This window comes from Balaenoptera physalus (genome assembly GCF_965194825.1).
Source record: "Balaenoptera physalus genome assembly, chromosome: 15".
In the NCBI taxonomy this organism is placed as follows: Eukaryota; Metazoa; Chordata; class Mammalia; order Artiodactyla; family Balaenopteridae; genus Balaenoptera; species Balaenoptera physalus.
Window position 1 is genome coordinate 43321497 of NC_138894.1, and position 12850 is coordinate 43334346.

A 12850-nucleotide genomic window follows, 5' to 3' on the forward strand; every position below is an offset into this window, starting at 1 on the left:
ATCAGTAGCTTCTCTATCACCTGGGAACTTGTCAAATGTGCAAATTTTTGAGCCCTACCCCAGACCTACCGAATAAGAAACTATGGGGGTGGTGGCTCAGCATTCTGTGTTTTAACAAGTCTTCCAAGCAATTCCAATGCACATTGAAGTCTCAGAGCCAGTGACTTAAATGACAATTTCAGGTACTATTCCTCCAGATGAGATCAAAAGATACTTAACATCACATGTGTGTAAAGCACCATGGGAAAAATTCAGGTATCATTAAAGTTTGAAACCAGATATGAAAAAGAATAAGTTTCTAAATATAAGGCATCACAAAGATGGAGGAGGAGATGATACATTCACTAAACCAACTTTGGTATTAAAAGCTTACAAAAATGGTAAAATTACATTACTAATAAAAGGTTGTAATTAAGATAGGAAAAAAAGCATAGACATTAGTCTCTAATTCCACATAAAACTTAAAGAATTGGCTAATGTGCTGACCCTAACACAGAGCATTAAGTAGGTTACTGTCGCCAACATGCTGAATGAAAAGTGCCCACAAATTAAATTTCCTACTTCCTATTCAGAATGTGACAATAACACCACCAACAATCTCTAGAATGCTACTCCCTGAGGAAAGAGATCCACATAACCAGAAAGTTAAAGAAACGTTCTGGATTACATTTACCTACAACATAAAAGAGAGTAGGGATGATCAAGGTGTTTTGAAAATACAAGATAACCATTCACAAAGGAGTAGAAACTGATTTTTTAAAAAAAGGTCAAGCACAGAAGTTTTTGTGCAATTCCACAAAACAAAACAAAGCAAACATTTCAATTTAATAACAATAATTAGAGCTTATTCATGGAAAAGTTTGCAGATTAAAAAAAGGTCAAGTTCCACAGCAAATTCATTTTCACATGCACATAAAGGGTTTTTAAACTTAAACTCCATACCAAGGGTTCCTCAGTTATGTTTTTCTCTATCTTAAACACAGTATTTTTTTCTTATTTTCAAGTTATTGGTGAAAGAATTTAAAAATATTTTTAGTTTGATAGGCCATTTTTATGCACCAATAACTCAAAGACACGCCAAAAACCACAAACAAGTCAAACTTTAAAATGTGACTGAGTCTTGATAAGGTACAGAATGAAAATTCCTCAGTTTTCCTGGACTACCTGGCATATCTGAAAAAACAAAATTCAACACGTTTAAAACATTAATGGAAAAACTAAATACCAATTATGGGTCCTGACTCATTTTCATTTGTTATAATTTGATATTTCCAAGCTTTGATATACATCCATGGCTTCAATACTGCATTATTTTAAAAAAATCGCAAATGCATTAAAACAAGTGATAGCTAAGGCTTCAGATACTTCAGCTTCTTCTTTTTAAAAGCAAATTAAAAGAGAGAGACTTCCAAAGGTGCATTTTACAAAAAGTTATGAGCACTAATATTACTAAGATAAAAAATAATCTTCAATCTAAAACAAAAGTGTCTATAACTAATAGAATACAGAAAAATATCCTCAGATCAAGACTTGAATGGATTTATGAGATCGAAAAAGGATACTGTATTTATTCTCTTAATGGCCCCACAGTAAATGCCCCTTAAAATACACTTTCCATGTCGTGCTATGTAAGATGATTTTACAGAATAAATGCAGCAATGATAAACACATGCAAAGACATCTTTGTACTTACCAATCCTGCTGCATACATGGGCACTATAACAGGTTGCTTCTTATTGCCCGTGAAGAGCTATATACGTACGTTAGAGAGAAAGAACATATATTTAGAGAATGGTCTGTCACAGAATGAAAGTTTCCAAAATATGCTTGTAATGCTTTATTACATACATCGTGAATGATAAATTGAAGAAATTGTTAAATTGCCCTTATGGGATTATATTTTTGATCTCCTAGCCCAATTCCTTCATTTTATAGTTAAGGAAAAACACTAAAACAACTTTTCCTAAAAATAAGAAATACTGCAGAAAAATCTAGATAGATTTATGCTTAAAAGTTGGCATATTCAAAAATACATGAACATGTTAAACCAACTAATATTTATTTTTCTGAGGAACTAGTTTCAACAGAAGTGTGACAGAATTTAAAAACATTTTTCATAGGTTGATTAAAGGATTTTCCAAGGTACTAATAAACTCACAATGTTTCGGGTGTCTATTCCCAAGGAGCACAAGAGCTTCTTGTTGCTATGGGAGCCGCCCCACTGATATCTCAAGCCATGTGCATCATGGATGTCCTGTAGCTCAGCCCACACATCCAGCAGTTCCCTGCAAAGGTCACGATGAAGCCACCAACAATGGGTTACTCAATAGCTTTCACCATGAATTCTACTTTTAATGTGACTGTGAAACATACATTTCAATTAATCTTGTGTCTAACATGAGTATATAACTACTATCTGAATGAAATCAACAGCCAACACTTAGTCATTGGAAAAGTAACTAAGTTAAACTCATTTGAAACAATCAAGCAAAAATTGGGCTGGTATGTTATTCTTTTTAAATTGTAAGGCAAAAATATTTAAAAGGAGGAAAGATACCACCCAGCATCCCACCATCTTTCTGGAGCTATTTAATATGTTTTCTCCTTGAGTCTTGACCCACAAATACACAACTGCAATTACAGCATATTTAAAATTTTGTATTCTTTTTTCAGATTTTAAGCATTTCCTTATGTACATATGTATCTTTTTCAGTGGTTGTGTAATGTTCTATTAGACAAATGCATCATCATTTATTTAGCCACAATCCTACAGTTTTAATTAAGTTGTTCTTACTGTTTGGCTCCTATTGCTAGTAGTGCAAGAATATCTTCCTGTATTTTATGGTGTGTGTTATTGCAGAATTGTGTTATTTCCTTAGAATGAATCTCTTGGGTCTAAGAGTATGAACTATCTGCACAGCTAGCATATTTTTAAAAAATATCTACAGTTTAAAGATGGCAAAACATCAACCTTTTTGTCCCCTTCTGTTCTCAGAAATCACCCCAAAACAGAAGTCAAGAAGCAAAAATAATATTCATCTTCAATGAAATTAAGAAATACTGCCTCCAGAGGTGGGGAGTAATGAAATGTAACAGAAGTACCCAGGAATAAGAATAACTTTGAAATTAAAATTAGCAAGTCAATCTAGACCCTCTAACATCTAATAATTAATAGGAGTTCCAGAAAGAAAACGGAGGCAATGGAGGGAAGGTAATTGTCATTATAAGAGAATTGCTCAATACTGAAGAACAGAAGCTTCCAGATTGAAAGGTTCCTACCTAGTACTCAGTCCAATGAATGAAAAAAGATTCATATCGAGATACTTCATTGTGAAATTTCAGAACACCAGCAACAAAAGACCCTAAATTATAAATTTGATGTAGGGGTAGAATAAAGTAAAATTTTACCTCCTGTGTACCTTTTTCTCTCAGGAGGCTATTAGAGGATGTGCTCCACCAAAATGGGATTTAAGTGAAGGCAAGTCCCAAGACAACATGTGTTTAGGGGGCCTAGACTGATCCATTCCAGATTGGAAGGAACTGGAAGATGGAGGACTCCAGGTAAAAAATGGAATGGTCAGCTTGATAGGTTTTATCACAAGTAAAATTATATTAACAGGCTGTTGGAGGGTAGGGAAAGACTCAGTAAATGAAAAAGAGAGGCAATTATTAAATCCAGGAAAAAGGTATACTATAAAGAAAATAGTGGCTTAACTGTGAACACTATATATATGATCATAATAATGAAAATACCAAATAACAATTTAACCAAAAAGTACGATATAAGTATACTGGGAAGATGAAGAGAAGAGAATAGCAGATGTAAGATCTAAATTTTCATCTATCATACTAGGAAATCAAAAAATAATATATAAAATTGATTAGAATATCGATTTAGAATTTTTTTTTAAAAAGCTCAAAAATGGACAAGTAGAGAGTCTTTTAAATCATATCTTTTAGCACAATATAATTTTTTAAATTTAAACACCATAATGTTTTAGAACCTTAATGGTTTAAGATAACCTTAGATAACCTTATAAATTAGAACAGTTGAAACTAACAAATATACATGCTATCTGGAAAGTGTCTACTACTTACCCACTTTCAGCTAAGGCCTCTCTTCTTTTTATTGGCAAGGTGCTTGTTTCCAGCAAGTGCTTCAGGGAAGTAACTTCTTCTTCAGTATCAGGGACAAATATGGAAGGAAAACATGCTTCGAAAATTCGCTCCAGGCGGTTTAGTAAAGCTGTCTGCATCAAAACACCCCCCAAAAGTTTATTTTCATTTTTGTAATTTTAATAATGTCATAGCTTTATCATTAATACACACACACCCCCCCATACACCAATATCCTGTCCGCTACTAGGGGGTGGGGGAACTACCAGTCAGATACAGGAAACACTAAGTGAAAGAAGCATAACTACTCATAGAACAGCTTTAAATAATTGTGTAACGACAAATAAATGTCGTTACACACCAAGCATCATGCCTGGCACTTTACAAACATTATCTTAATCTATTACAAAATTCTACAAAGAAGAAATTACTACCCCATTGTACAGTGAGAAAGCAATCTCAAAGTTTGAATAATCTGCAAGCAAAAACAAAACCAAAAAAACCAGACAGTATTCATAATCCTTCCATAACACTGGGGTGTTTCTTACTACCACTCACATACTCTATAGAACAATAAGATTGGTGCTTGCAAAAAGTATTATCCTATTATAGTTGAACAGAACCTGGATATGAACACGTGAATTCTGAAAACCTTATTTACAATTTTTAAAAAATTTTACTGAAGTATAGTTGATTTACGTTTTGTTAATTTCTTCTGTACAGCAAAGTGACTCAGTTATACATACATATATATTCTTTTTCATATTCTTTTCCATTATGGTTTGTCACAGAATATTGAATATAGTTCCCTGTGATATACAGAATGACCTTGTTGTGAAAACCTTTTAGAAATATCTGCTAATAGAAGAAACCAAACAAAGTAGGAAAGAATGTCTCAATTTTTACTAAGAAATTCAATGGCTCATTTATCATTTTGATGATCTGTGCTATCTTTTAGAAATTCCATTTCTCTACTCTTCTATGGTGTGCATATTTGTATTTCTGAATAGTACACTACCTTTCCTCCAAGCAAAGCCTGCATATTCCCTAGAGTATTTTCTCTGAGAACACTGGCAGTTTTGGAGTATTTTTATTAATTAAAACTTGTTGGATTTAGATTAACTTAGATTTTGGGGGTACTAGTAGGTTTAGTCTACATGAGTAACCTACTATAACATTTATTCCCACTTTCCTAACTTTATTTCAGATACACGTAAAATGTTTTCAACTCAGCTTACCTTACTACTTAAACATCAACTAGGAATACAAACTTTTAAGTCAAAACTTGTTGGAAGATTAAGTGTACTACTGAAATGACATCCTGTGTACAAGAAAATGCCACATCATGGTGGTACTTCCTGCCAAGTAACAAAACAAGTTAATGCTTGATTTCTGTTGTTTAGTATAGTCAGCAAACAGGAAAATTAAAAACAAAAGGAAAAATTTTCACATACATATTTTCCAAAACAAAATCTCTTTTGGAAGCAGTATCAGAGCAAAAAACTTAACGCTGCATAATTGGTCTCAGGGTACTCTTCTGCTATCTCTACAAAAGTTTAACACCTTCATTATATTCATGTATGTGATATGGGAAAAGGTTCTCAGTATCAATTATGAAACCTACAGTAAAGAGTAGACTCAAGATCCCAAGGCTTGTGAAACTTGAGTGCATCAAGGGGACCCATACTTAACTCACTTCAACAGAGGGAATGGACAGACATTACTTTTAAAGGGATCAGATAACCATCTAATTGGAAACATAATAAGCATTGGCTCCTCTTGGGCAAGGAGGGTAAGCAAAAACTCACATATGACCAAATTTTATTTCTCTGTAAATTAAAACAGGATCTTTCTTGTATCCTCTTTGTTATCCTTTTAATGGGATAGAAAAAACATTTATCTAAGGATGAAAGAAAGGACCTCAAAACATATTCAATGATTTGGATCAATCATTACACATAACTACCAGGTCTTAGGTATACCAGTGAGCAAATTCTCAAATTAGTGGAATGTACTTGAGGAAACAGAACATTATTTTAACCCAATCACGTTTAAACTTTGTTTTAAACTTCTTCCCAACCTTTTCTCATAAAGAATAAAATTACATGGAAATTTTAAAAGAAAGTTCCATATGTCTTTAGGATTAGATTATTAGACTCAATTGCTTCAAATCTTTTGTTGAATGAGGTAGAGCAGGAGTTGGCAGATTTTTCTCTATAGGGCTAGATGGTGAATATTTTTCGTGTTGCAGGCCATCCATAAACAAGTGAGTGTGGGTGTGTTCCGATGAAACTTGATTTACTAAAACAGGCGGCAGGACAGATTTGTCTGCTAAGCCATAGTTTGCCGACCCTGGAGGTAGAGCCATAAATAAATTTTTTAAATGAAGATTCAAACAACCAGAATCCACTAACTGACCAGCACCACTCACCACAGGGAGGAACTCCTCAACAATTCAACAAGAAAGCAGCTAACAGAATTAACAAAGATTTTGATTAAAATTAAATTTCCTAACATTTTACTTTTTAAAGTATATTAATTTCCAACTATCTACAAGACCAGTTTGATGCTAAAAGGGCTACTATCTTGTTCATGGTAATAAATAATGCCAAATTTCATTTACTACTAGTTAATTCCAGTAAGTAAATAGCTGATGTAATTATAACACTTCAATAGAGGACTGTGGACCCAAGGGGCTGAGACTCAGTTTCAGGATTTATAAACTGGAGCTCTCAGGGCCTACCTTACAAGGTGAATAATAAATTAGAGGAGTAAATGCTTGACACCCAGTGTGTGCTCAAGAAGTGGTAGCTTTTATCACTACTCTTGTTATTATATAGATGATACATACAGACACAGTGGCCTGCCAAGGAATAAATGTCAAAACCAGGTTCAAATCTCACTAAGGCTATTTCTCCACCACTATTTAGCATTCTAAATCATTATGAAAATACCTGTCTCAATTTATATCAATTTCTACCATATTATATCAAGAAATTAAATAATCCCAATATTTTGCATCCTCCCCAAGATCCTCCTATCAAGATGGGAAAAAGGTACCTAATTAAAAAATATCTGTTGTTAAGAGCTGCTTATATAATGAGAACCTGTTACTGCTACTCCTTGGGGATTTTAAATTTTGAAAATTCGTGAACATTTTGGTTGATGGTTGGCATTTGTAACTTAAATCTTGATCACATTCTGAAAATCAAAGAGTGTAAACCACACATGAGATGTGTTAAGATGCTTTACTTCCCAAGAAGCACAATAAAGTTCAAAGATATGATGGAACATAGCCCAAGTAACATGGTAAGTAGAAGAGGTATAAGAATATAACTAACATTAACACTCAGAAGAAGAGAAACTAACTTACCACAAGAATAGTTTCTCTTATGACCAAGCAGATAAATTTCTTTCAAAAAAACAGATTTCCCAAAACACTGTAATCAGACACTCAATTTTTAAAAACTCATAAAATTTGAGCATGAGATAAAAGGTAAAGGTTGGGACTTCCCTGGTGGCGCAGTGGTTAAGAATCCGCCTGCCAACGCAGGAGACACAAGTTCAATCCCTGGTCCGGGAAGATCCCACATGCCACAAAGCAACTAAGCCCGTGCGCCACAACTACTGAGCCTGTGCTCTAGAGCCTGGGAGCCACAACTACTGAGCTGGCGCGCCACAACTACTGAAGCCTGTGCGCCCTAGAGCCTGCGTGCTGCAACTACTGAAGCCCACGTGCCTAGAGCCTGTGCTCTGCAACGAGAAGCCACCACAATGAGAAGCCCACGCTCACCGCAACTAGAGAAAGCCCGCGTGCAGCAACGAAGACCCAACGCAGCCAAAAAAAAAGGTAAAGGTTGATACTGGTAAAGGTTTTGGGTTTTTTTGTTTCTTAAAGATTATTAAATAATTTTAGTTGTTTTAAAATATATTCAATTTTTTCCTCAACATTGTCAGCCAAGGTAGTTTAACACATGCAACAGCCTTAAAGTCAGTAAAGTGAAATATTATTTAAACTTCGATTTATTCTACTGTGCATAAGCAAATTATTCATCTAACACTACTATTCATAGTTTCCAACAAAGTAAATAGTAAATTTTTACTAAAGAGCCAGTGCTGCACTCTAAATTAAAGTGAGGGTAACAAAATAAGTACACACCCACTTAGCATATTAAATATTTAGCTGAGGTTACAACAGTAACTAAATAGCAAACTAAATAAGTTAATATTCACTCCAGTTACTTGAATTTCAAATGCCTTCAACTTCAAAGTCAAAGAGGAAAAAGAGTCATCAGTTCTCCCTTGAATTTGGAATTAGGAAACTGGTGATTGAGCCATGTCTGTCATATCAAATTCTAAACCCGCAAACAGCAGCACATCTGGCCATTAAACATTTTAAGAACAGGGGGCTCTGATAAATGCAGGGTTGAAAGGCAAATGCTTTTCTAGACAGGTACCAGACTCCCTTTTTATTTTCTCTATCGTTTCCAGCGCTAGGAAGCCAAAGGAGAAGGTCTGCTACTTGCAGACAAGCACACTTGTGCTCAGAAGAGTTCCTACCTGTCAAAACTATTCTGAGAAGGGAAACTAGCCAGAAGCAGCACTTTTGCTCTCAAACTAGTCTGACAGGTGAGTATATAGCTGAACTAGGGGTACTCCCACACAAATTCTCATTTATCTCCCTATTACTTTTTGCTATTCACCAAAAAATCCAGTTGGCAACACTATTTGTTGCACCTTTGAAGATCATTTTCTAAGAAGTGCATTTCTGAGATTATTCAGTAACAGCTAACATTTATTGAGCACTAGTTATGTGCAAGACACTGCGCTAAGCACCTTTAATATGCACAATTTCATTTTATCTTCATAATGAGAGTTTTGAAGTAAGTACTATTATTATTCTCTAAATCTCAGGTTCAGAGAAGTGGCTAATGCAAGTCAGTGCTGAAAGCTGGATCTGAATCTAGCAGTGTGACTCCAGAGCCTTGATTTTTAGGTACTATACTATAACCAGGGCCAACTTATGCAGTAGGCACAGGGCCTAGGGTCCACAATAATTTTAGGGGTTCATGAAAACGTTTTAATAGTTAATATTAACATACTCAACCTCATACCAAGTCATAAAATAGAATTTTAAATATCTTTTATGGGGAAGGGGCTCACAAAAGTCATATGTGGTCTTAGCTATACTACTCTCCAAAGGTACACTGGCTTTTATAGGATTTCTCTCTTTCCCAATTTTCTCATTTCTCGTATATTTGTTTTCCTATCAGGGTCCTTTATTACCTTGAATCCCTCTATATTTTATTTTTTTTCAACCCATACAGTGTTTCTGGAAAAGCAAAAACGATTACCCAATGTTTTAATTCATCAATGAGGGCAAAGCACTATGCATGAATTCACTTATACTCATTCCCAGTTCTGTCCTGTCTCCATGTCTGGGTTTGGAGGAAGAAAACCCTTTCATTTTATACACTGGTGTAAATAAGTCATATTATCTAATGCAGAGCTTCTCAACTGACGTGGCTCAGTTACGAACAGGTTACAGGTCTTGCAAAAATCCTGAAAGCTATATATGGATATTTGGTGTCCCCTCTTGTGACAGTTAATTTTATGCATCAACTTGACAGGGCCAAGGGGTGCCCAGACATTTAGTCAAACATTATTTTAGATATGTCTGTGAGGTTGTTGCTGGATGAGATTAATATGTGAATTAGTAGACTAAGTAAAGCAGATTGTCTTCCTTAGTATGAATGGGCCTCATTCAATCAATTGAAGACAGTTTGCGGACTACAGATCTTAGGACTTCGTGATCATCTCCATAACTGCACGAGCCAATTCCTTATAATACATCAGTCTGTCTGTCTGTCTCTCCATGCATGCATGCATGCATGGTTCTACTTCTCTGGAGAACCATGATTAATACAACTCTATTTTGTAAATGACTACAGTGGAGTATAAAAAGATTGTGTATTGAAATTCTCATTCAGTTTTCCAAAGGAGTGTATAAGACAGCACCGAGGATCCTAGACTATGGTTCTGAGGCCACTCAAAGGCATATCCCCTTTAAAGTATCTTGATTTTAAGGTAATTTCTAAAATTCCTTCAACATATTTCTAGTTAGTTTTCCTTTCTTCCTTACAAACAGTAGTTGATTAATGTCAATAGTTTTAATATTGATAGCATTAGGTCTTGTTCTTAAGTGGAAGTTTAGAAGAAACATAAAATCCACTGGGCAATTTAATCTTCCATTTAAGAGGATACCTTATGCCTTACCACCATTAAATATTAAGTAAGATATCAAGTACAATCTACAACTGTATACTTATCAATCCCCAGTTTCAAGCTACGTAAGAAGAGTAACCAATTGTAGTACTCACTATGCTCTAAAAAGATGGTTTGCCCCTTCTGCACAGTTTCTGGATAAATCGAATAAAGTATTTCTATCTATTTTGGAATTAAAGACAGAATTTCAAATTTTCTGAGGGAAAAATAACAAAAGGAATTGCTGTCCAAATACTTCAAGCAAGCAAAGAGCTATACGGCCAAAATCTCAATTTCTTTCTTTCTTTTTTTTTTTTAAATTGAGATATAATTGACATACTATATTAGTTTCATACGTACAACATAAGGGTTCAATATATGTATATATTGCAAAATGGTCACCATAGTTACAAATTTTTCTTTTCTCGTATGAGAACTTTTAACAACTACTCTCTTAGCAACTTTCAAATATACAATGCAGTATTATTAACAATAGTCACCATGCTGTACATTGTACCTCCAGGACTTATTTATTTTATGACTGGAAGGCTGTACCTTTTGACCACTTAATTTCTTTATTTTGTTGCTTACTTATGTTTTCAGTCATAAGTTCAAGTGTTCACCCACATTAAGGAAAACCTGCACAAATCTTAGGCAGGTGATTAAATAAATGAAGGTGAAAAATGTAGTTACACTCAGTTTGAGAATGCTGACTTTCTGGTGAGCAAACCAATAACTTAATCTCAAAATAACATAAGCCAAAGTATTAGTGATTCTCTTCTTTTTCCTTTTTGTGATACTCAATTTTTAAAGCTCTCAAGATAAATCTTCTAATAACATTTTCCCAGTAGCATTATCAATTAGATGGCTAATAAAAGAAAATGACTCATAGCTTCCTTTTCTATAGCCAGTTAGTATAAAGAGATTACTTACCAATTACCTAAATTCTCAAATAACACCCAGAGCAATATTTTGAAAATTTTACAAAAGCTCAGAGTTTAATGCAGTGCTCATGACATTATCTCCTTTACCTTATACCTAAGAAAAGGCATCTTGGCTATTTCAATCAAGGTTCCTTTCTGGAACATTAACAGGTTAAAAAACCCCAAAAAACAAAAAACTGTTAAAACGATACATATAATGGTCTTTTGGAAAAAGAACTGCTTTCAAAGTAAGGAGATTTTTGTTTTTTGTTACTGTCATTTTATTTTGTTTTAAATCTTAGCCCCAAAAGTGAAGAATAATTTTGACCTTTTTCCAATTTCTACAATAGAGATACCACTAACTTGCTTTTCTCTACAATTTATAAGAATGTTAACAGGAGAATGAAATAAACTGAACTCTGCGTTCTCAGAAAAAAGTATTCACTGAAGGGGAAGAATATTTCTCAATAAATGGTCATTATGGCTTTTACATCAAGGCCTGAACCCTCTGAGGCTTGCTCGACTCACCATCTGAGAATTGGCTTGACTAAAAACATTTTATAAGTTTCAAAGATTTCTACTTGGTTGACTTTTCCCTAAGTAACAAATTATTGCAATAAAGTTGCAATAATTGATTGTCTCTTGACCCACGGAAGATATACTTTATTAAAATGTTAAGATATCCTTTTGGTAGGCTGAAAAAAGGAAAGTACTAAAAAAACAGGGACCTGGACAATGTCACATACATAGCAAAAAAGTCAAAGAAATTTGAAATGACAACTATACCATTTGTCTGACTTCACAAAGAACTGTTCCCAATGTTTGCTTAATTGAATTAACTGAGCTCTGAATTCTAAAAGACTCTCACAACATTCTGTCAAAACACAATTTGAGGGCACTCTGTTCAAGACAGAATTGTTGTATCCAGGTAAGATTCAATAGGGATAAATCATTTTATGATTAAAAAATCTAACTTTTAGTGTCATTAATATGTGAGGATTTCTGTGCTGTCCCCAAAATGGTGGCAACTAGGAGAAACATTTTAAGAAAAATATTAATAAATCTAATCCTCTCCTAGAGAACTAGATTAATGTGCATTTCCAGCAGATTCTGGAAAAGGAAGAAACTACAGGTCACAACCCTCCTTTACAACAGAAGGATAAGAATGGAAGTCACTTTCCAACTCAGTCACTTTCCATTTCCCCACCTCAATTTCCTTCCAAACTTCTCTTCTAGCCCCCCTTCCAGCAGTTTCTCCTTTCCAACATGCATCTCCAAGTTCTGCTCATTTTGCATAGCCATTCAGCGAAAAGAAAAGCCTGAGGACTGAACCAGACAAATCTCAGGAAGTCAATGCATCTTGACACATCCATATAGTTTTTGTTTTATTTTTACAAAACAGAATCATACTACAAGATTCTTATTTTTCAATAGATTTTTTTCACTCGTTTTAACGTTTACTGTTATTTTATCTTCACAAAAGTCCTTTGCAACAGATATTACCTCCTTTTTTACAGACAACTGAGTTCAGAAGTAACTTGTCCAAA

The 12850-nt window shown here is 34.4% G+C and overlaps 1 protein-coding gene across 9 annotated transcripts in view; it reads right to left on the reverse strand.

Moving 5' to 3' along the window:
* The window catches only part of AFTPH (aftiphilin), a 67087-nt gene that overhangs the window by 19431 nt on the left and 34806 nt on the right, over window positions 1-12850 (reverse strand). For 8 of the 9 annotated variants that reach the window (XR_014253952.1, XR_014253953.1, XR_014253954.1 and 5 more), the window contains exons 3-5: window positions 4099-4250; window positions 2159-2285; window positions 1694-1750 (exon numbers count right to left, since the gene is read on the reverse strand). Coding sequence is in view for 6 of the 9 variants with exons in the window: in XM_082426567.1 (XP_082282693.1) it covers window positions 1694-1750; window positions 2159-2285; window positions 4099-4250 (336 nt within the window). In the remaining 3 variants the exon portion in view is untranslated. Of the gene's footprint in view, window positions 1-69; window positions 1174-1693; window positions 1751-2158; window positions 2286-4098; window positions 4251-12850 lie in introns of those variants that run through there. The other variant, XM_082426568.1, reaches the window with a different exon arrangement.